General features: G+C 45.8%; 2 protein-coding genes across 4 annotated transcripts in view; one reads left to right on the top strand and one right to left on the bottom strand.

Annotated features, from left to right (window-relative positions):
* Positions 1-4,704, top strand: part of cacng2a (calcium channel, voltage-dependent, gamma subunit 2a) — a 69,654-nt gene extending 64,950 nt beyond the window's left edge. Inside the window, exon 4 of the mRNA XM_006636822.3 lies at positions 2,577-4,704. Coding sequence (XP_006636885.1) covers positions 2,577-3,109 — 533 coding nt within the window. The 3' untranslated portion in view covers positions 3,110-4,704. The remainder of the gene's footprint in view (positions 1-2,576) is intronic.
* A 7,123-nt stretch (positions 4,705-11,827) lies between these two features.
* ift27 (intraflagellar transport 27 homolog (Chlamydomonas)) lies at positions 11,828-21,831 on the bottom strand. 3 transcript variants are annotated; one of them, XM_006636820.3, is made up of 7 exons: positions 21,422-21,827; positions 20,989-21,068; positions 19,846-19,905; positions 15,981-16,040; positions 15,472-15,589; positions 14,401-14,510; positions 11,828-13,974 (listed from the first exon to the last, which is right to left on the bottom strand). In XM_006636820.3, exons 1-7 carry the CDS (start codon positions 21,453-21,455, stop codon positions 13,876-13,878), a joined length of 561 nt encoding a protein of 186 aa, XP_006636883.2. In that variant the 5' UTR covers positions 21,456-21,827; the 3' UTR covers positions 11,828-13,875. The 3 variants fall into 3 exon arrangements, with proteins under 3 accessions (XP_006636883.2, XP_015215066.2, XP_015215065.2); XM_015359580.2 differs by lacking the exon at positions 15,472-15,589 and having other exon boundaries at positions 21,422-21,831; XM_015359579.2 differs by lacking the exon at positions 19,846-19,905 and having other exon boundaries at positions 21,422-21,830.
* Positions 21,832-21,915: the final 84 nt, after the last annotated feature.

The following is a 21,915-nucleotide window of genomic DNA, read 5'->3' as shown; positions in this document are numbered from 1 at the left end:
GCCGAGACCAAGCAGTAGCCAATCCCTGGTCTTGTGCCCTTAGGTGACCACGCCTTCCCCCCTCAGGCCTGTTCAAACCCTGCTCTCTGACCATGCTGTGGTCAGTATTGTTTTCCTCTGCACTGATCTCCACATTCTGACTTTCTTGAAGTGTTGCCTTTGATGGCATTTTCCTCCTTGCCCTGACTCATTCTCTTGTTTGCTGCTCCTTGTTTTTTGTCCTTGTGTTTTGTTCACTTAGTGCTTCTGGGATTTTTCCTGGTTATTGCTCCTGCTCCTGGCGTTTTGCTTTTCCTGGATTACATACCTGGTTTTGGACTTTGGCCTGTTTTTAGACTTTCCCTTTGAACTGCGCTTGTGTTCTCTTCCCAGCTCTGGACTTTGGCTTGTTTTCCTGACTTTCTGTGTTTTGTTTTTCTTATTTTTAAGTTTGTATATATACTTTTTTATATAGTTTTATATATACTTGCAGAGTTTTTTGATGGGGCACTGGGCCCATTCCTTGCAATTCTGAGCTATCAGACAGCCCTTTCAGGCAGCCGGAGATACAAAACTATACAAAAAAACAGGTACAAGAAAGAGTCATCTTCCGATCCAAAAATCATGGAAGACAATCATTCTCAACTGTTTGCAAAGAAAAAACCTGGTTCTCTCTCATATAGTCACATTGTGCCCTTAAACACTTGTGCCACCTTATAGTGCTCTCAAGTCGTGTGTTTTCGTACCCAGACAAAGTTCCCTATTACACTTTTTTCCCCGCTACGAGACTAAGGGAATTCAATTAACAAGGCATGAAGTCGCGAGGAAGAAAGAGAGTTTCAGCCAAAGATCGTGTGCTCATGTGAAGGTAGTTAATAACGCTTCCTTTGGGACCAGTTGAAGCCTACATGTGTTTATGGAAATGTATTGTTACACATTGTTGGCTCTGCGTTATCTATTCCTAATCCGCCCATCTGTCCCACATCTTGTCTCATTTCTGATGAATTTTGAAACTTTTGGAGGCGGGTCCAGTGAGTTTCACTGAGCCTGTGGTGGAAACAAGGTGATCGAGTTCTGAATCCCTACTGGTGATCTAGAGTGTTGCGTAGCTCTGAGGAGTACAGTAGCTGATTGAATTGGCCAAGAAAACAGGATCTTCTTGTACACTTGCAGTTCAGATATTTGTGGCTTGGTCTTTCTTTTTCCTGTTGCTAGGGGTAAGGAGGACCCACTGGGATTAAACTCTAAAAATACACTGTCCCTGACATACTTTCCTAGCAATCTATCATGTGAACTTCACACAGTTACAGATTTTTTTGACAGAACAAAAGAACAAAAAGAGCTAGAATTCTGCATGTGCTTCGGTTTCTGTAAGTTTGCCCCCGTTACTCATTCGGAGATAAAATAAAGTGGGATGGCAAAGAGGTACAAGTCTGAAAATATAGCAAAACAAACCGCTGCATCTGTAGTTTTAATTTATGCTGATGCAATTAAACAAATGTGGCTGACAATCCTGAGGGAAAAAAAATGTCATATAGAAAAATATTGTCATTCCGTGCTATAAGAGCTTAATTCATTCCTTCAAAACCGCTTGCAAAGTACAAATTTGCATGAAAAACAAATGCTTATTATTTCTTGTTATAATCTCTGATTGGTCCTTGATTTTAGAATATTCCCTCCAATACCCAAACTTAATCTTAATATGGCACAGAATGGTACCCAAGTATGAAAATGATCATATTCCTGGTTAATTAGTCGAGTAATATGTCATTAGCCAATGTATAAACAATAGGCAGGAAAACAATAACATTCTGCTCATTCACAGTACAGTGCAGCAGTTACATCGTTACAATTGTTAGAAAATGGAAATGTTCCCTTTGATCTACACGGCTAAATTTCATTCAGGCCAGGAAGGCAGACTGATGTATTCCAACTGAATTGCTACTATTACTTTCTGGGTTCTATACATATGGTGACATTTACATAGAAGATAAACAATACAGGACTTTTGCAAATCTGGTTGGATGTCTTGTAGGTGATTTATAATATAGAGTGCTTGCATGGAATATAAAATACTAAGAGGAGAGAAAAACAACTGATAAAACTCAGGAGGTTTCAAGCAGGCTCGATGCTGCTCTGTCCTCTCCTTTGATCTCCACGTCGTTCCAGTTTCTGTCAGTCGGGCCTCCAGTGCTCCTCTCCAGCTGTTTCTCTGTCTCCCACATTTTCTCTACCCCCCGTGGGCTTCCCCTGAGGGCTACCGCTGTCCATGTTGTGTGCCCTTTTATAAACATCTCGTCTGTGTTTCAAACCGATCTCGGTTTGTGCTCTCCCATAGATCTTCATCACTTATCACGTTTGGCCAAGGTACGTCAAGGAAGGCGTCTCAGGTGATTATTTATGAGGGTCTGAAAGACAGGATCTGAATATTGTTCTTCAAAGGGTGGTTTGCAGGCGGCTTCAAGTGATGCGTGCTAACTTCCGAGGAACATTTCTGACCGCGGTTTCTCTCTCTCTCCCCCCAAACCCCCCTCTCTCCACGTTTTCCTCCTGCTCCTCCCCCTCCTCTTCCTCCTCCTCCCCCCTCGGCCCCGCAGGACTGAGCAACATCATCGGGATCATCGTGTACATATCAGCCAACGCGGGGGACCCCTCCAAGAGCGACTCCAAGAAAAACAGCTACTCCTACGGCTGGTCCTTCTACTTCGGGGCCCTGTCCTTCATCATCGCCGAGATGGTGGGGGTGCTGGCTGTGCACATGTTCATCGACCGGCACAAGGAGCTGCGGGCGGGGGTCCGCTCCACCGACTACCTGCAGAGCTCGGCCATCACTCGCATCCCCAGCTACCGATATCGCTATGGCAGGCGCAGTCGCTCCAGCTCCCGGTCCACGGAGCCCTCGCACTCCCGGGACACCTCCCCCGTGGGGCTCAAGGGCTTCAACACCCTCCCCACCACCGAAATCTCCATGTACACGCTGACGCGGGACATGAAGCCCGCGACCACCCCGACGGCCACATACAACTCGGAGAGGGACCATAACTTTCTGCAGGTGCACAACTGCATCCAGAAGGACCTGAAGGACTCCTCACACACCAACACAGCCAACCGACGCACCACCCCCGTATGAGGGAGCGAGGGAGGAACGGGGAGAGGAGAGCCCGGAGGGTGGAGAGGGAGGGGGGCCGGGACTGGACACTGCGAGGGAGAAAGGGGGAAAAGGGGAGGAGAGGGGGGGAGACGAGGAGCCCAGATGTGACGACAAAAAAAGGCAAAGCTGATAGAAGAAAAAAAATATATATTACCAATTCCATGTTGAGGAAAAAAAAAAGTATAAAAGATCTAAAAAAATGCATGATTTCCCATCTACCATTACTTAAAGAATTTTATAAAGAGACGGACTGGTTCCAGGTTTGGGCCTAGTGGTTGAGATTTTGGAATTGTGATAGGGCTGGGCTGGGAAAAAAAGGGTGGGGGGGTGCTTTCAGTTCTGTGTTTGTAAAGTTGGGTGGGGGTACGGGTTTTTTGAAGAGGGGGACGGAAGCTTAATGTTTATTTTTTTTATTATGCGGTTTGTTTTTTGGCTTCGTCTTTTCGCTGCTCTCTCCTCAACTCAGACGGGGCTACAGCTTCTCCTCCCCACCCCTGACTTACGTGTTTTATTTTTCTTTTTTTTTTTTGGTCTTCTGCATTAAACTGTGAAATGAAACGCCGTGGGGATTAAAACTCTGCAAAATCTTCAATGTGAAACGTACGAGCTACATGTACCTGATGGACGGAGACTCGCCAAGGCCGCAGTGAAAAATCAAAAGGACTCGCTTGCTCGTTGGGACTGAAGTCGAAAGGAAAAAAACAAAACATAAACTAAAAGTGACAGCCCACCTTGGCGCAGCCGTGGTGGGTGGAAACAAAATGCCACTGACAGCAAATATTAGACAAATTCTATTCTTTTAAAAGAAACTTCTCTTTTTGTACCCTTTGTCTTCGCTCTTTTTACTCGTCGTTGGTAGGAGTGCGGCCTCGACCTCAGTTAGGTTTCCGTTACCGACGAACGGGCCACGACTACGGGAAGGAGGGTAAGACACACAGCGGGGGTACACCTTTCAGGGGGAAAAAAGGACTCGTTTTCTAACGGCGCCAACAACAACAACAACAACAATAGAACAAAAAAAAAAGCCACGAAAAAGAAGACGACGATAAAAAATACCTGCAAAAAAGAGAAATCGAAACAACGATACAAACTACAAGTTCGAGATATTTAAAAAAAAAACAGCCGAAGCTAAGTGACTCGCAAAACAAAGAAATTTACGTGCATGCTAAAAGATAAAAAATAAAAATACAGCAAATCTGCTCTTGGGGGAAAAAAAAACTTGAGTTTTAAAAAAATAATATAAGGAAACGCGAAGACACCATGTCAAACTGTTAACTGTTTTGTGTGTATTTTTTTCTTTTACGCTTTGGGTAAATCGAACACAATACGAACAACAAAACCGCTTTTTTTAAAGAAAAAATATTAATTTATTTTACTTGTTTATTTATAATGTATGTGTTTATTTTTCAATGTCACACAGCCTTAGTCATTTTTCTTTTCTGATTCGCGTTGTGTTGTTTAAAGGGGGAAATAAAAAATTAAAAAGGTGCCAAAACTGAATTATCCTAAACTTGGATGCATCAAGTCCCGATGATGAATAAAATTGGAACCCTAGAGGAAACTTAAACGCAAAACATTTCCTGGTGTGGTTTTTGGGATATGATCTTTGCTTTTTTTCTCTTATATTGCTGTCAGAGCTCGCAAATGTAGAAGCAAAACTGTCTAAAATTTTCTAGGACCTTTAAGAGAATCTCATCTTGTGCAAGTTAATTTCTAGCTGTAATCAATGTATTTTGCCTCCCTGTAACAATGACTCTGGTTATCACCTCCTCATCTAGGTAAGAGAGCCACATTTCATATAAAGGCATAGGTAGAAAAAACAAGTTGAAAGACAAATGAGAGTATGACTTGGATTGTTTTGAAATCAAGTTGCTGATGTCCATCTTTGTGCCAAGTGCTGGTGCGATTCTTAATGATTCTTAAAACTTAATGTTTTCTGTTCGCGTATGTCTAAGATCAATGAGTTAATGTGTTTTCAGCATGCAAAGGATTGCCTCTACCTCCTAAGCCCATAACATGTGATAGCAGAATTGTGGGTGTGTAGAAACAGGTGCTCACTTTGACCGGTACTTGGATTGCAGTGGCCCATGAAACATCTGTAAGTATCGCCTCGTTTTAAGATATGGCTTCTTTGAATGCTTACAGGTCAAAGGTTTTGCATCTGAGATTTCCGCCTCTTAATGTAGTAGGTTTATGCGTAGTACTTTTTTATCTCCTATGGTCCTGGTAGGGGTCAGGCAGACACACAATTGTCACCCCCAGCTGACCCTGAGCTTGCAGGCAATGTCTCAGATCTGAGGAGAACAGAGAGTTACACCAGTCCCGGGCTCTTTGACTCCAACCCTGTTCAGTTGCCAGTAACCATAAAAACTGTGTGGCCTACCCAAGATGATCCTGCAGTAGACAAGTTAAGGGCACTAGAAGAAGATCAGCAGTTTGTGTGCTTCAAGTTTTCCATAAAGTATTCTTGGTTTACAAGAAGACAGACATGACCACAAAAAGTGGTAGCTCCAGGCTGGAGGCTAATAGAACACGCCTCATCCAAGGTAATGACGCTAGATTATTATTATTATTATTACAGGTACTCAGGTAAAGTCAGCACCATAATGCCACACAAAATCAGTGTGGAAGCAAGGGTAATGTAGACAGAACTGCATTTGAGATTTACAGTAATCAGCTTTCGTAAGATCTTGGGTCCCACAGACACCATCCTAGTTCTCAGTTTGAGAATCCTGGCTGTGATCTCCAGGCTGTAGGGAGCTTGTCCTGGATCTGAACTGGGATTTGATCTCCAGAATCTTTGATCCTCATTTACCTCACAGTGCTTAACCGTTTACACCATGAACCTCCGTGCCACAGAAACATCTGTACATGACCTGAAATTCAGCTAAGAACGCCCCACAAGTGCAAAGACTAATGAAGGCTTTGATCTACAGATCCAAACAAATCAGAAGGGCTAATAAGCCTACAGTGGTTAAGGGTCCAAGGCCCCCTTTCTGGAAGTTCACTGAACTGATTACGTACTTAAGTTGAAACGCACTTAGCATTTCTATTTTCCTGGCCTTTGGTCAAGTTAATTCCTCAGGGTAATGTGAGTGTAAGGTCCTCTGGCTTTCAAACCAGCCCGAGCTCTCTGCTAATTAGCAATGCCAGAACTCTAGGACATTTCGAGACAGGAGACGCTTTGAAAGTTCATGCAGAAGAGAGTAATAAGAGCAGAAATTGAAAGTTAAAGGTTAGCTGTATTGCAAGGGTGGCTGTTTAACCACGGAGCACCACGTGCTTTTTTTACTTTGTATTATGTTTTTATTTTTCATTTTGCTAAACAGTACATTATCCCCTCTGCCGCAAGCTCTATTTAGCAAAACGGGAATTAATGCTGGATGTTAATGTCAGTTTTAAAAACCTGCCCTGTATCCGTTCTGAAATTATGAGGCCAGGTGGTACTCCTACAGTTAAGTAATTTAATTATTTTCTCCTCTGGGACTCCTTTTACAGTTGGCAACTTAGGAGATGTCCTTGAGTCAAGATTGCCTATAAAATGTCTCATTAGACACCTCGTTAGACCAACGAAGTGACCCAGAGCTGTGGATGGGAAACGGACCAAAGACACAAAAGCCGTTGTGAGTCTTGACAGTCTGGCTCCGCAGCCCTCTGAAAGGAACAGGGAGAGGCTGATTCAGTTCAGCACGGGCAGAGCCACTGTGCTCATATCCACCACTGAGCCACTGAGCTAAACCTCCGTCCCAGCATCTTCATGGGACAGTGGTCTCTGGGTTGTGCCGCCAGTATGAGGAAGTCACTAGCACATGGATGCTATTTAGTCTTGTACTTTTGGGAAAATCAGGGCAATGCATATAGGTAATTTCCCATATCCAGGCCACATGGGTTCATCGGCCCAGAGCCTCATCCTGGTTTCCTAGGCATTGACAAGAGGGCGTATGAATCTCTTCTGGATGGGAAGACTATTATAGGGATTAACCCCAGAACTGATAATTGCTCGAAGGGGCAACAACAGTATCTGCAGCAGGGATTTGAACCCATAGCACCAGGCCAACAGATATAACCGTGATTTCCACCCATTCATCTTCTAACTGCTTTATCCTTTACAGGGTCACGGGGAAACCGGAGCCTATCCCAGCAAGCACTGGGTGCAAGGCAGGGTACAGCCTGTGCGGGATGCCAATTTGTTCACAGGGCACACACAGACACACAAACGCACACATACTTACACTAGGGCCCTTCAAAACCACATTCCAAACTGAGGATGAGCACCTACAGCCCGGAGATCACAGCCAGGGTCCCAGTCCAGCATAAGATCACAGGCATTTACTTAGAATCAACATTTCAAAACCTGGAGATAATAATTAAGGTCTAACCAAGATAGGTGTTAGACTCATTTGGCCATAGTGCACCTGTGATTTATACCTGTTCCACAGCACATAAACACTTGATGTCTGGTGCAGATGACAAGGTTAAATTCAAAACCAGATCTTCTGCACATATGACTGTCAACTTTTATTTCTATTGCTTTTCCACCCCTTTTCATAATCTGTACTGAATTTCCCAGCAGATACCGTGGGACTGTCGCTGCTCACACTACTACAGAAGGTATGCTGTTGTCATCTGTACCCTTCCTACAGCATCAGGGTTGACCAGTTAGTCCGAGTTCCCTCAGTAACACACCAGCTTTCTTCTGCAAAGGAACTGCATCTCCCAGCAGCCTTCTGTGCAGCACCAGGAAGCCATTTTAGAGCTCCGTCTCAGATCAAGCATGGAGAGAGAGAGAGAGAGTCAGGCTAGCACACAGCAGTTCAGTCCAGTTCTACCATATTGATTACAGAACCAGTTTATACTGCTTGCACCATCACTACACTACACAGACACATTGCTTTAGTGCAATGTTGCATACAGAAGTTTAAAATAACCTTTACTGTTCAACTACATCAACGCAATAATAATTTCATTTCAAAATGCATATTTACTCACAAAAACTTTCAAAAAAAACAATAACCAACCTCCTGTTTCACTCAATAAATATCCGAACCACAGAATATAAATATGAAACTAGGGACTTCAGTTATAAAAAAAATAATCAAACATTATGAACTGCAGAGATGTACAGATTTATAAATGCCTAGAAATTTACTAATACATATGGACATTCCACTGAGACACAGATCATACACTCATATAGACTGAGCATGAGGTCTAAGACTCATTACAAATGTTAGTAGACAGCAGAGAGACACGTGCTAAAATATTCCAACGCACATCTCTTATGCAGAAACTATCCAGTAAACCTCTCTTCCACCTTTTATGATTGAAGAATAGACACCAAAATTGGGATCTCGGTCTATTCCAAACATCTTTACACCTGCCATCCCTGAAGAGTAAATTTCTACCTTTTTATGCAATGAAATTGTTCCAGCTATCATCTTTTATCCATTTTGTTCCCATTGGTGGGTTTTATGCGTGTTTTCTGTATATACCTGTACATCCAAATAGACCTTTCCCATCCACAGGCAGCCCTCCTCACACCCTCCTTCTGTGTCTTACTCCTGCCTTTTTGGCTCGGGGACACACTTGTCCTTAATTTGCCTTTTCTGCATGTTCTCCCTCTCCCCTCCTCTCTTCGCTGTGACTCACTTGCACAGCCCCCCACCCTCCCTCTGTCCCCCCTACCTCTCGCTCGTTCTCTCTCTCTCTCTTGCGGAGCAACCTCTAAGCCGCGCTCAAGACACTAGGAGGATTCCGGAGGGGGAAAGAGAGCCGATTCAGGCCACTCAAACTCACCGGGCCCCTCTGTCAGCGTGGAGGATGCCGCAGTAGAGGAGCAGGACACTGAGCTCAGAAACCTATGGTTAGGCACGTGCACAGGCATTCCGGGTGAGGCCACAGTCCGGCGTGCGTTAAAGGGAACGGCATTCGGCGTTCATCATCATCTTCGAACGACGAAGATTTCATTGCGAAATATTGTGAACCGTGGCTGCAACACTCCATCCTGGCGAGAACTCGGAACGCTCGGCGAGGTCGGGTCTGTGGTGGACGAAATCGTCTCGTCTGGCCAGTAGGTGTTCTTCCAGTCGTGTGCAGTGCCCCCAGTGTGGTGATTGGGGGATGCAGTGCTGTAGGAGATGTTTTGAGTCAGATGAAATATTAAACCAAGGTCCTCCCTGAGTAGTGACCTTACCTCCCTGGGTCACTGTATTGCTGAAACACGTCTCTTTTTAACTCGGAGAGGAATTTTGATTCGAAGGCTTCAAAAATTAAAAACTTCTGGCAGATTTTATGCCTTTAACCTGTTTACACGATGTAAAGAGTTTCCTTTTCATCCATTTTCTACCTGCTTCTTCCAATACAGGGCTGTGGGGAAGCCGGAACCTATCCCAGCAAGCACTGGGTGCAAAACAGGGTACACCTTGGACAGGACGCCAGTCCATCACAGGGCAGACAGATACACACACATTCACACCAGGGCCGATTTTCCCAGAAACAATTTAACCTACCTGCACGTCATTGGGCTGTGTGAGGAAACCGGAGAGCCCAGGGGAACCCCATACAAATATAGGGAGAGCATACAAACTCCACACAGACAGCACCCCAGGTCTGGCATTGAACCCAGGGCTCCAGTGTGGCAAGGCTGCAATATAGCCACTATGCCATTGTGCTGCCCAAGACTTTCCTGTTGAGACCAGGAATTAGTTCTAACTGCTCCTCTCTATATCGTTTTTTAAATGATCTTTACAATGTTATATACTTTTAATGGTTAAACAATTCTACACTTTTTGATATATTACCTTCCGGTTCTGCTGACATTTGTTACTGCTTCTCAGCCTCATCGACGTGAGGGAAAAGATAAACCGAGACTACTAAATCCTTTTGATAAATTGTCTCAGTATCAGTCTCCCTCTCTCTCCCACAGCCCGTGTCAGTCCCTGTCTCTCAGTGTGTGTATGTGCTTCTATCCTGGAGAGCTGATCAAAGCCCAGCTTGTCTTCTGCAGGGCTGTGTGATCGCTGAGCTGCTGGAGGAGCATGTGTGGAGCTCAGCGCAAAGCAGCGTCACCTACTGGTCTGGAGGACCTACTGCAATTTTATTCCAAACGAGCTTAAACAAGGTTTCTCCATATTGATCATGGGAATACCCTGTATTCTTGTCTTCATGCCAGCTGTAGTTTAAACGATTAAAGTAAATGGAACCTTTATTTGAGTTTAAGTTTTACCCATAAACCCCCGACCTACGAAACCGGTGAAGTCACCTGAAAAGCCTCCTCTCCTTCTGGGTCCTCATCAAGATGGCATGAAAAAGCAGGATGCCCAAGTAAACAGAAGAAGTTATCATGTTAATCAGGCATGTCATGGTTTACTGTGTTCCGGCAAGACTTCATTGAGTTGTGGTATTTGGTAGTGATCAATGTACCACAAAAAATATATATTATAGACTTTGATTTCAAAGCAGAGCAACTAAATGATTCCTGGTCTCAGCTACACGTAGAGACGTGATCCATTCACTCATCCATTTTCCAACAGCTTCAGCCAACAGGGGGCCACGGAGAATCCAGAGCCTACCTCTACCTTGGCAAGCAGAGGGTGTGAGGCAGGGTACACACTGGCCGGGACACCAGTTTATCGCAGATACAGCCGCAATAAGGGGGCATAATCACATCAGTCTGACCCCAAGCAGATTGAAAGGAGATCTGATCCAAGGCTATTGGGTGTATAAATGTAGTCAGCCCAGGAGGGGCTATATCATTCAAGAAAAAGAAATAAGGCACAGTATCAGAATCAGAAACTATAAGGGAATTACTATAAGAAGCCAAAGTTACTAAACTGCTGTACCAAGTGAGAACGAAGAGCAGAATGAGAACTTTTAAGAACGGCCATGTTGTCTATGATGTCAGCTGGAATCTCGGCAATCAGGAGTATGAAGGGCTTATTACAGGCATGGTTGATATACCACAGTTTTCACTTGTCTGTGCTTTATTCCTTCATATAATTTTAAAATCACCCCATACATTGTATCAAAGAAAATGGTTGAATTAATGGCTGAATTAACCCGAGTAATGCAGGTTCACTGCTAAGAAATTGTCTAAGTTATTGCTTTCTGTTAAAAAAATAGAGCACACAGTGAACTACATTTTATAAAGTATGGATTTAAGTATGTGCTACGATCACATTAGGTTCAGCTTATTATAGCATAAAAATGATTTATTGTACCAGTTTTGGGTGATGCCTGTATTTATTAGTCCTTGCTTTAATGGAGGATAAAGATGTTTGTAAGTGGCATTGTGTTAGCAATCACAGTGCAGCAAAGATACAACAGGACAGCTTCTCACTGACAGGGTTAAACTAAAGGTACAGAGAGGAGACCGTGAAATGTACTGCAGTCTTTCTCCCTCTGGTGGTAAAGCTTGGAAAATAACCCAGACAATCTTGATGCACTGAGATTAAATGCAAGTGTAGGAGAATACTAATGTGTTCACAATACTGCATCAGTGGGTCTCCATCTTCCTCTTAACGCAAACACAGACAGTGGAGATTATCTGGACCCATCTTCAGAAGAAAACTGTTTTGGACAATTCTTATTCTCTTATTTCCATTTGCGCCCTTTGAGACAACAGCGAAACGAAATATCAAGATGACTTTACAGAACCAAAAACTAACTTGGAAAATGTGGTAAGCCAATGAGCGAGAGTTTCGGGTGCACAACATTTTAATAAAGGTAAATGTTTTGTTTAAAGTGAAAGAAGTGCACTCCTCACTTCTTTTACACAAGGAACTGTTAATGCCTGGAATAAGCTACCATGCTTGTTGTGGTAATAGGTGGTGGGTTGTGAAGGCTGATACAAATCAGACTTTCAGTTGCAAGAGAATGACTCAGTGCATAAAAGAAAGAGCTTGTAACAAAATGTCATATATCTTGTGCTCCTAATGTACACTAAATGGGTTATAAGTAAAGCAAACATGTATCATATCGGGGAACAGCATTTCCTCTATAAGCTCGGAGAGCAGAGGGATCCTAGAGGAACAGACAGATTCTTCACAGCACACAGGAGGCTAAGAAAGGATCCCATAAAATGTTAAGATGGCAAGAGAGAGTGACGATGAAAGCAACTTACCCAGTCTGACTCCCAGCGACAACCGACACACTGAGAACAAACTGATTGGTTGCGCAACTCGGAGAAATAACCCACATCGAAATGGGCTACAGCACTCAACCAGACCAAGGATGTCTCAGCCCCAGCTATGGAGTTAAAATAATTTGTCCAGCGAGTTTGGAAAAGTTAACACGGTTCCCACTCCAGCATGAGCCCTTGCAGACACATCATCGTAGTGCTCAATCCGGGATGAGATCTGACTGAGCCAGGCACATAAGGACCAATTCGATAGCTTTAAGCCAAATTGAGCTTGCTAAAAAGGCTACAGGAACACCTGTGCACCGCCACTCCTCTGCCAAAATAGGCCGTAACCAGTGCAGATATGACCAAGATAAAATAGGCTGTTCCTCTTCCTGCTGCTCAATTTTCGAACACCGTCTTATCACAAAAAAAATGTTGTTCACGAATACCGACAGATTGTTCTCTATTGTAAAAAAAACCCTTTCGTTCTTCCTCAGCATACCTGTCTGCTCCCGAGAGATTAAAGCAGGGCGCTGCCAGCTCACACTGGAAGACGGATGCCAACCCCTGTCCAATAAACCAGAGGAGCAGAAAAGACGGCCTAAGCACAGCAATTTGATCCACATCCAGCAGCCTTACAAACTACTGATGATGCAGAAAAGCAAAATATTTCATACGGCTTTGATCGCGCACGCCTGCCTCAGCACATGTGCTTCAAAAGAGCAAGACGCTCCTGCTGCTGGTTCCCATACAAGAGCCACCAGCTTGTAGAACTGGCCGTGCTGTAGTCTTATCTGCTTCTCTGCAAACTCTTTCCCAAAAGCACAAATGCAATTTAAGTTAAAACCTAAACCACATTCTTGGGACCTTTTTTATAGCAATTTAATTACATATGCAATTTGAAATGAAAAACATCCACATTTGGAATCAACAACTATTGCTTTACCTTTCTGCTCAGAGGGACGATTCACCATCTCCTGAACCTGAGCACCTTTTTATTTTCCTTTTGTCCCAAGTCGAGTTAATGAGGACCAGTTTTGCATATCATTTGAGAACTGCCACTTGTGAAAGTATCAAATATCCTGAAAGCCCAGATTGTTAGCCAATGTTAGACTGACCACTTCTCCATTGACGGCTCACTGCCACATCTCCGACGGCAGAGACAATAAGAACACTGACGTTCTCTCCGACTCCTGTAGCATCAGGCAGGCCTGCGGGTGTGAGGCTAAGCTGCTGATCAGAGGACAGACGCAGCTCTCGGCTCTCTGCAGCTGCTGTTGCACAGGCTCCTGAGGAATCCCTAGCTAACTTCCTGCTCAACTGGCCAGCTGTGTGCCTCCTCCATAGGACCTCCCTGCCTCAGCCCAGACGATAACGTGCAGTCTCAGGACTAATAGGATCAAAAGCGTGCTCCAGCAGAGGTCTGGAAGTTGGAAGCCTGAAGTGTACATTTTTCTAGGAGATGACAACCATCCGGATGGTCAAAATCAAGCAAAAAAGTAATGCAGTCAGTTGGGGTTGACAAAAGCCAGATGGGACACAATCCGGGAGGGTCTGGGATGACACCAGGCGCTCGCTGTGCTGCCGGGGTCACTAGGCCCGGCGTGCCTGTGTGCGCTCGTTCCTAGGCCAGGGCCTGGATGGCCTGCAGTCTGTCCTGATAGAGCTGGTGGAAGACCTGAGCCAGGATGAGGAAGGGGGCTTCACAGTTCTCCACCTCCTTCTGTATGAGAAACAAACACACACACACAAGGCCTGGGGTTTAACTGAATTCACTTCCTGAAATCACACTCATGCAAATTCAAGAGCACTCAAGGAAAAACGCTGCTCTGAAGAACAGCTCGTGCTGTGCCCATGCAAGGAAAGCACAGTAAAATTCAGCTCTGATAAGCAAGTACAGGGCTTCTCAATAAGCATTTAAGCAACGTATTTCTATTCTTATTCTAATAAGGGCCTCCCTATTGGTCCTTAAACTTACAGGTTTGTTACGGACGAGTTGACGATATGTCAGCCTGCTATGAACCATGCAGTGGCTAGAACTTGCCCTCTCTGGCTTCCGATGAGAGCACAGAGGAGGGGAAGTCAGGAGTCAGACCTGACTGAGCGCTCTGTGGACCAGTGGACTGTGGGAGGGGGGAAACGGGCTCACCGCAGAGGTCTCGCAGTACTCCAGCCCCTGGCTCTGGGCCCACTCCTGCGCCAGCCCGGACTCCACCTCCCTCCTGGCCGCCAGGTCCGTCTTGTTACCGACCAGCACCCCTGCGAGACAGCGAACCGTCACTGCGCAGAGCCAGAACAGACGCAGCTCCATGAGGTTCTGGGGGGACCCAGATGAGCCCACAGGTTCTGGTCTGTGACTTATACAGACGCAAAGGGAAGACTACAGCAAGCTGTAAGCTCATCAGTGGATTCAAACTCCTGAATGTGCAACTGGCCTTATAGAAGAAGAGATGCTTTTGGGCCTCTCCAAAGACTCACAAAGGCACTTTAACTCTCAAAGGCAAGGGGTTTGGAGTTCGTGTGGTCTGTGCAGAACCGGTCTTGGAGCTTCCTGGATCTCTGCCCGAGTCGGGGGCTTGACTCCAAGGTCTACACATACACGCTGCTCACAGAAAAGGGCAACTCAAAGATGAACACTTCAAATTCGCTCTTCTGCAGAATTCACAGAACGTGACACATCGGACACGTGCCAAATTTGTTGTGTTGTATGATTAGAAAATGACTAATTAATGCTGTGCATGAACTAGGCGTGCTTGCAAGTTATTTTTTCCAACTAGATATCCTACAATCCACTCAGTTTCCTGGTACTCCTGGAACATGGAATGTGCATAACATGTTGATTTCAGTGTTTGAATTGGGTTTGCCTACCTGCTACCCTGAGTTCCACTTCAATCAAACATGTTTTCCACCGTGCTTTGTGGCTGACCAGTGAGTGGTCTGTGTTCATCCATCCATTCTCTAACCACTTCCAATTTAGGATCAGGGGGAAACCCACATGAACACTGGAAGAACATGCAAACTCCACACAGACAGCATTCAGGAACTGAACTCGGGGCCCCAGTGCCGCGAGGCAGCAATGCTAACTACCATGCCACTGCGCTGCCCATCTCCAGTATGTTCATACATGTGGTAAATACTGGACGTGTCTTGGGTAAGTGTGGTACAAAGCATGGCTAATCAGAGTAAAATGGAGAAGGGAAACCTGCTGCCTCTCCCTCACCTGGCACGTGCTGTCCCTGGCTGTGTCCTCGGACCCTCTCCAGCCACTGGCCGCAGTTCTGGAAAGACTGCTCGCTGCTGATGTCATAGACCAGGCACAGCACTGCGGGTTGCTCCCACTGCACAGGCGAGCACAGCATGGAGCAGTGCAAGAACACTTACTGAACAAACCCGTTTATTTTTCCCCATTACCTGCCATTGCAATACCCCCTTTAACTGCCCTCTCAGCCTTTCGAATATCCGTTTCCCACACGTGCTTGCTCCTTCTCTTTAACTGGATCCTGCAGTTTTAAACATAATTTTCTGAAGTGCTTTCTTTTCCCTTATGCTCCGTTTCTGACTGGATCGGCTGACCCGCTGCGGACCGCGTTTTGTGGCCTTTTCTGTACTCACTCCTGGGGCTTGACCTGGGCTTCAAGGGCAGAAGAGCCTCAGAGAGGAGACAGGACAATGCAGATGAGCTAATCTGCCCGCCCCTTCTCAAGCACAGAGCAAAATCGGAGCCCTTACCAGCTTCTCACAGGCTTCCAGAAAGACCTCCTTCCCTGCCGAGTCAAAGATGAACAGCTCCTGTCAATGACAACAAATCGTGAACACGGAAGTCCTTATTTTTCTTGCAACCCGAGCGCTCATCAGTTCTGCACGTACTGCTACATGCTTTTATTTTCGAACCGACTCTTCCAATTCAGGGTCGCAAGACAGCTGGAGACTATCCCAGCAAGCGTCTAGGACATAAATGTAGACTTAACTGTATATCCTGGATGGGAAAAAGATGTGTTTTATTTAAAACACTTTGCTGATGGGCTTTGAAGCAGTTGTGTACCTGGCGTGGACATTTGGCTGAGCACCACTGAATTCAAAGCACCTCCCCACTTTTGCCTTTGGCTACCACGTATTTATTGTTCTGTTTATTGTCGTTATTTATTATTTACTGTTCTGTGATATACTCTCTACATTGTGTGTTGTCTGTTGCAAATGGCAAGTAAACTCCCCTGTCCATCTCTATAAACACGGCTCTTACTGTCTAACCTCACTGCCCACCTCATCTGTGAATACAGCAGAGACAACAATAAGACCCGCAAATACAGCTACCCTGGATAAAAAAAATGGCCGCTGAATGATTTATTCTTCTATGGACTCATTTGAATTTTAGGATCCACTCTGGAGACAAATCCAGGCTGTAGACCTACTGGGAACGTTGGGATACGGGTCTACATCAGCCTGTTCACTCAGAAGCCCCTGGGATTCAGGATCACTATGAAGAATATTAAGCAGCGATAATATAAAAGCTTGAATGTATCGGTTAAGTGCCATTACAAGACAGGATAACGGGATGCTCACCAAGAGGCATGTGTGTGTTATATCTGCAGCTGTGAACACTCTGATTCCTTATGACATGTAATTGAGGTGGGTAAAAAAAAGCCGAGGAAGTGTCAGGTTATCAAAAGGAGGGCCGTCATTTACATCTCACACGTCCGTGTTCTCCCAGATCGGCTAGCTTCCCCTCTGTCCTGCCAACTGCTGCGTCATTGGATTTAGCGCTGGGCTGTCCAGCACAATCTTCCAATATAGCTAACGGCTCACTCCTGACACGCGTCCCTTGTGAAATCGTGCCCGGTAGGTGCATTTTTAAAAGCTCGGTGACTGACGCAGAGCCAAAACCCACAGATCTTGCGTTTGAAATGGATGAAGGGGACAAAGGGGAAAAAAAAAACCTTTGCAAAATGAACCGCATTTTAATTGCCATCACAGGAATTTGGGTTCTTTTTAAATTAAGAAAAATGTCAATTAAATTTGATATTTTTTACTGACTTCCTATATTTCTTCGCACCTGCATGCTTTCCTTCCTCGTGTCTCTCTCTTGATCTGCGCCTCACTTCCCCCCAGTTCTTAACGTTTTCACTCCCACTCCCCAATTATCTGGTCTCTCCTTCGCTGAAGCCCCCGCCCTCGATCCCTCTCGTTACTGGAGTGTGCCGAGCTGCCAACAGCGTGCATCGAGAACCTGCAGTGTTCAAGTGCAGATTGATTGCTCTGGGTTGCGCGTTTTGAGCAGCATGCTAATGCATTCGAACAGAGCAGCTCTGAGGGGCGCAGTGAGTGCTGCACCTCTCTGTGCAAGACTCCGATTTCTCTTCGGCTGCTTTCGAAGAGCGAAGGGCAGGGAGGTGGAGAATACCCTCCATTGCCTCTTTATCCAGTGCAGTCTTTCACAGCCTGGGGTATACGAGTCCTAGAGCCATGAAGATCACAGCCAGGGTCCCAGTCCAGGATGAGCCCCTACAGCCTGGAGATCACAGCCAGGGTCCCAGTCCAGGATGAGACCCTGCAATCCTAGCTCAGCAACATTTTTATCTATATTTACATGGGTCCTCCCTATAGCCTTCCAGAACTGGCAGAATAGTCAAGCCTATGTGGGATATTTTTTATTTTATCAAGAACAGAGGCAGACTGATTGCAGGCGTCACGACTGTCCCGCAGTTAAGAGATAGTTGAAGTTGTCTTGTAAGAGGAATAGATAAGCACCTGCATCCAGGGTGAGATAGAGAACATTGCCCCACCAATATAGGATCCTTACTGGACTGCAGGTTTTCAAACTCTTGCCTCAAACCGCAGCTCGTTTTCTCTAATGAATACTGTAAAATAAAGTGCTGAGCAGAGAAACCCTCTCGCCTCACTTCATTGCTCCCATTTATCAATGAGCAACATGCTTTGCTGATTAGCACAGGGGTTTTGATTAGGAAAACATCCAAATGATAAGACTTCTGATGACAAATGTATTCTGAGAAAGACAATAATTTTCTGAGAAAATTCCTGCTTTTTATGCAGGAAAACCTAAATATGCCAGCCGAGTTGTCTTTGATACAATCCATCCATTTTCTAACAGCTTTATTCGACTCATGGTCATAGGGGAGCTGGAGCCTATCCCAGCAAGCAACGGGTACAAGGCAGGTTACACCCTGGACAGGACGCCAGTCCATCACAGGGCAGACCGATACAAACACACAATTTTCACAAACAGGGCCAATTTTCCCCAGAAGCATGTTAACCTACCAGCTGGTCTGGACTTGGACGGTGGAAACCTGGAGCACCCGCAGGAAGCCAACGCAAACAGGGGAGAACATGCAAACTCCACACAGACAGCACCCCAGGTCTGTAATGGATCCCGGGCCCCCAGCACTGCGAGGCAGCCACGCTAATCCCTGTGCCACTGTGCTGGCCCCCCACTCTCCAGTGCTGTACTAGCAATTCATTCATATGCTTTGAGGGGAGTCTCCTTCCTCGGCCGCTCACAGTGAATTTGATGCTTCTACCCCTTATTTAGGGGCTTGGCATGAATCTGCTTGCAGCGCCTTGCTACCAGCTCTATCCAGCTGGAAGTGCCGATGCCCACATGCAAACATGTTATTTGCAGTTTGCTGAAATCAGCTCTTATTTAAATGTGAGTCATAAACCCAGCTCTGTTAGCTCAAATTGTAGCTCTTGTGACAGTACATTGCCTACCTTACACCCAACCTAGATCGCTGCTTCGAGCGTATATGGTACAGGGCTCTACAAACGAACACCCCTGGAGCAGTACAATTTGGACACAAAGAACGGTGCAGCTGCTCCCTTTGTCACCAGCGTTTGCTGAAGCCCTGATGTGAATGCAAATGCCTTCTGGAGCTCCGGCTCGCTGCAGCGGCGCAGCGCACTGGACCGAACAGCAGGTGGAGTATGAAACCAGGCCCAGCTGGATATCAGAGCCATACAATAACAAGTGTCAACGGTGAACGGTAAGCAGACTGCGAGCAGAAAATGGACACCCACCGCCCATTATGAAATGGGAAGATATTCGATAATCAAGGCTGATGAAGAATCTCGTAAGTCAGGCTGACTAGAATCAAAATGCAACTGCTACCTTATGCAGTGTACTGACATAATTTAAGAAATAGCTCAGGTGGGTAGCTGCATCAGCATGCGTAGGCTGCAAAGGTACAAGTAGTAGCTTTATTCCATGCTGAAAAGTGAAGAAAGAAAACATAACGTTTCGGCTGTGGAGCCTTCTTCTGGTGTCAGGCTCCACAGCCAAAACTTTTTTGCTTTCTTTCTGCTCTTTTCGGCATGGAATAAACCTCTTACTTGTTATTTAAGAAACAGCTAACAAACGGATGAGAAGGGCTTCAGGCCGATCACGTGAAATCTTCAAACTGACGGCTACAACGGGAGAAACGTTACACTCTCCTCGTAAAAAAAACGAACCATCTCAGGTTTGACCCGAGTGCTGTGCACCCGGCTCGGTCGTTCCCGCCTGGAGAGGGGAGAGATCTGCGAGCGGCTAGTTTGGGCTGGGTGTTCCGGTGGGGGCCACCAGAGGGCAGTGTGCTGCACTCACCACGCCGTCGCTGGTGTCCGGGATGTGCACTGTCCTCGTCAGCACCTCCACTCCTGCAGTCTGCGCACAACACAGGACACACATTCTGTATTTTAGTGGGGTTGATATTAGGTCAGGGGGAAAAAGGCGGGTGTTTGGGCACCAGGTGTCAAGGGCGCTAAGGATGTTAAATTGCACTAAATTCTGGTGCATTTGTTAGGGTCCAATGGGGTGCTTGTGGCCAGTCTGGAATGGGTGTCTTTTGAGTTGTGTTTTTTTCTAACGTACTCTGGGTGTTGATAGAGAGTGTCAAATGTTTTTAAACCCTGGTGAATAAAAAGGGACCTGTTAGCTAGACAAGTGTCTGTGCGTGCACTGGTGATCCTGGGAGATGAACAGAAGCCGAGGCAAGGAAAAGAGGTCCGAGTACCCTCTATAATTGCCAGGTGGCGTAGTCGACTACAAAGCAAAAGAGTTCCGGCACTTAGTGACAATTACTACTAATGTCTGTTGCTTCAGAAGCTTATCCCAAAAACTGGGGTGCCTGCTTCCTGGATCAGTCACCCACATGCCAGCAATACTGACCTACATTAGGACCAGACCACACTCCTACTTCACCTCCAGCAGAAACTGTCTTATACATGATCTGTGAGAGGCCCACTACACTGTGCATTCTAGTCTGACATCATCATGACATCATGCACTGAAATGCCTGATCCCACTATTCCACACTATTTACATTGCTTCCTTCATGGCCAAAACATCGCAGAACACAACCTTAATTTTTCCAATCATCCAAAACGTTGTGCGCGACACACGGGCACGAAAAACATTAACTTTCCGTTCCAGATCTCCAACAGGGCGGGAAATAAGATTGCACTGCAGTGTGAAGGGTACTAGGTTCTGCAGGCTGTAGACTCTTGCACAAGCTGAGAAACTCGTGTGCATAGCAGGCAGCACTATCAAGTTTAAGCGTGAGGTGAAGCAATACTTCACATTACAGTTCGGAGTTCAGTCGATCTGTCCCACGCACAAGTGCAAGGAAATCCGTATGTATCAACAAGCCGACAACGTCCACCCGGCGCCTTAAACGCAGGAGCCTGCATCTTGTCCTATGTCTAATGTATCATATCTGGGATAATCCCGGAGGATGCCTGCTCTCACCATGCTGTAGTTCTTCTGGAAGTGGGATCCGTCACTGCGGAACATCTGGGAAAGCGCGCTTTTCCCCACGGCCGCATCTCCTGCAGACAGACAAGACAGTCAGCCGCCGCTGCAGACACACACAGCCACACGGAGGTGAAGAGGCAATCACCAGTCCTGAAAAGCGGCCCCCTCTTTTCCGTCCTCAATGAGACACGGGGGCTCTCCAGTACGTGGCTGCGTGCAGTAAGTGTTGAATCGTTTTTTACGTACCTTTATAATGGTACCAGGGTTATGGAAACTGCGTTTTATAACGGGTTATTATTGTCTGCTTTTTTGGGGGGCCACTAATTCCAAATATCCCATTTAAAATTAGCCACCACCACACATGTAAGCAGCGATCGAGCCATTACTATTTAACACCCTCGTCCTCGAGTAATTTTGTGTTTCTTACCTACGAGAATACACTTGGCTCTTAACTTCACCATTGATGAACGGCGCGGTCGCGCAAGACCTGAACTTTTTAAACAAGTGAAAAAGAAAGCGAACGTGTTGACTGGGGAGTTGGTTTGAGAAGAGCAATCGCTTTTCCCGCATACACGTTAAATGTCTCTTGTTTCAAAAACCGAATCTCCGTTTGCGGACCCGGAAGCCAAGCACAAGCACGGTCTCTTGGCAACCTAAATGAGCACGCCTCATTGGTCCATCCCTTCTTAAATCCAGAATTTTATTGGCCTGCTACATTAATCCCGCCTTCGACCGCGACCTATAGTGTGACGAGTAGCGTTGTTCTTGTGTTCAGTTTGATTGGTTAAGAGCCTTGGTCACGCCTACCGCAACCTATTATTGATCTATTAGACTGTCACTCACTGTGTCCTTTACAGTCACTGGTAGATGACCACCCTCAGCTTTTATATTTTGGGAACCAATGACGTCGTCATTTAAATG

This window comes from Lepisosteus oculatus, chromosome 12, assembly GCF_040954835.1.
Source record: "Lepisosteus oculatus isolate fLepOcu1 chromosome 12, fLepOcu1.hap2, whole genome shotgun sequence".
Lineage (NCBI taxonomy): Eukaryota > Metazoa > Chordata > Actinopteri > Semionotiformes > Lepisosteidae > Lepisosteus > Lepisosteus oculatus.
Note: the sequence above shows the minus strand (reverse complement) of the source record. Positions and strands in the feature narration are given on the sequence as shown.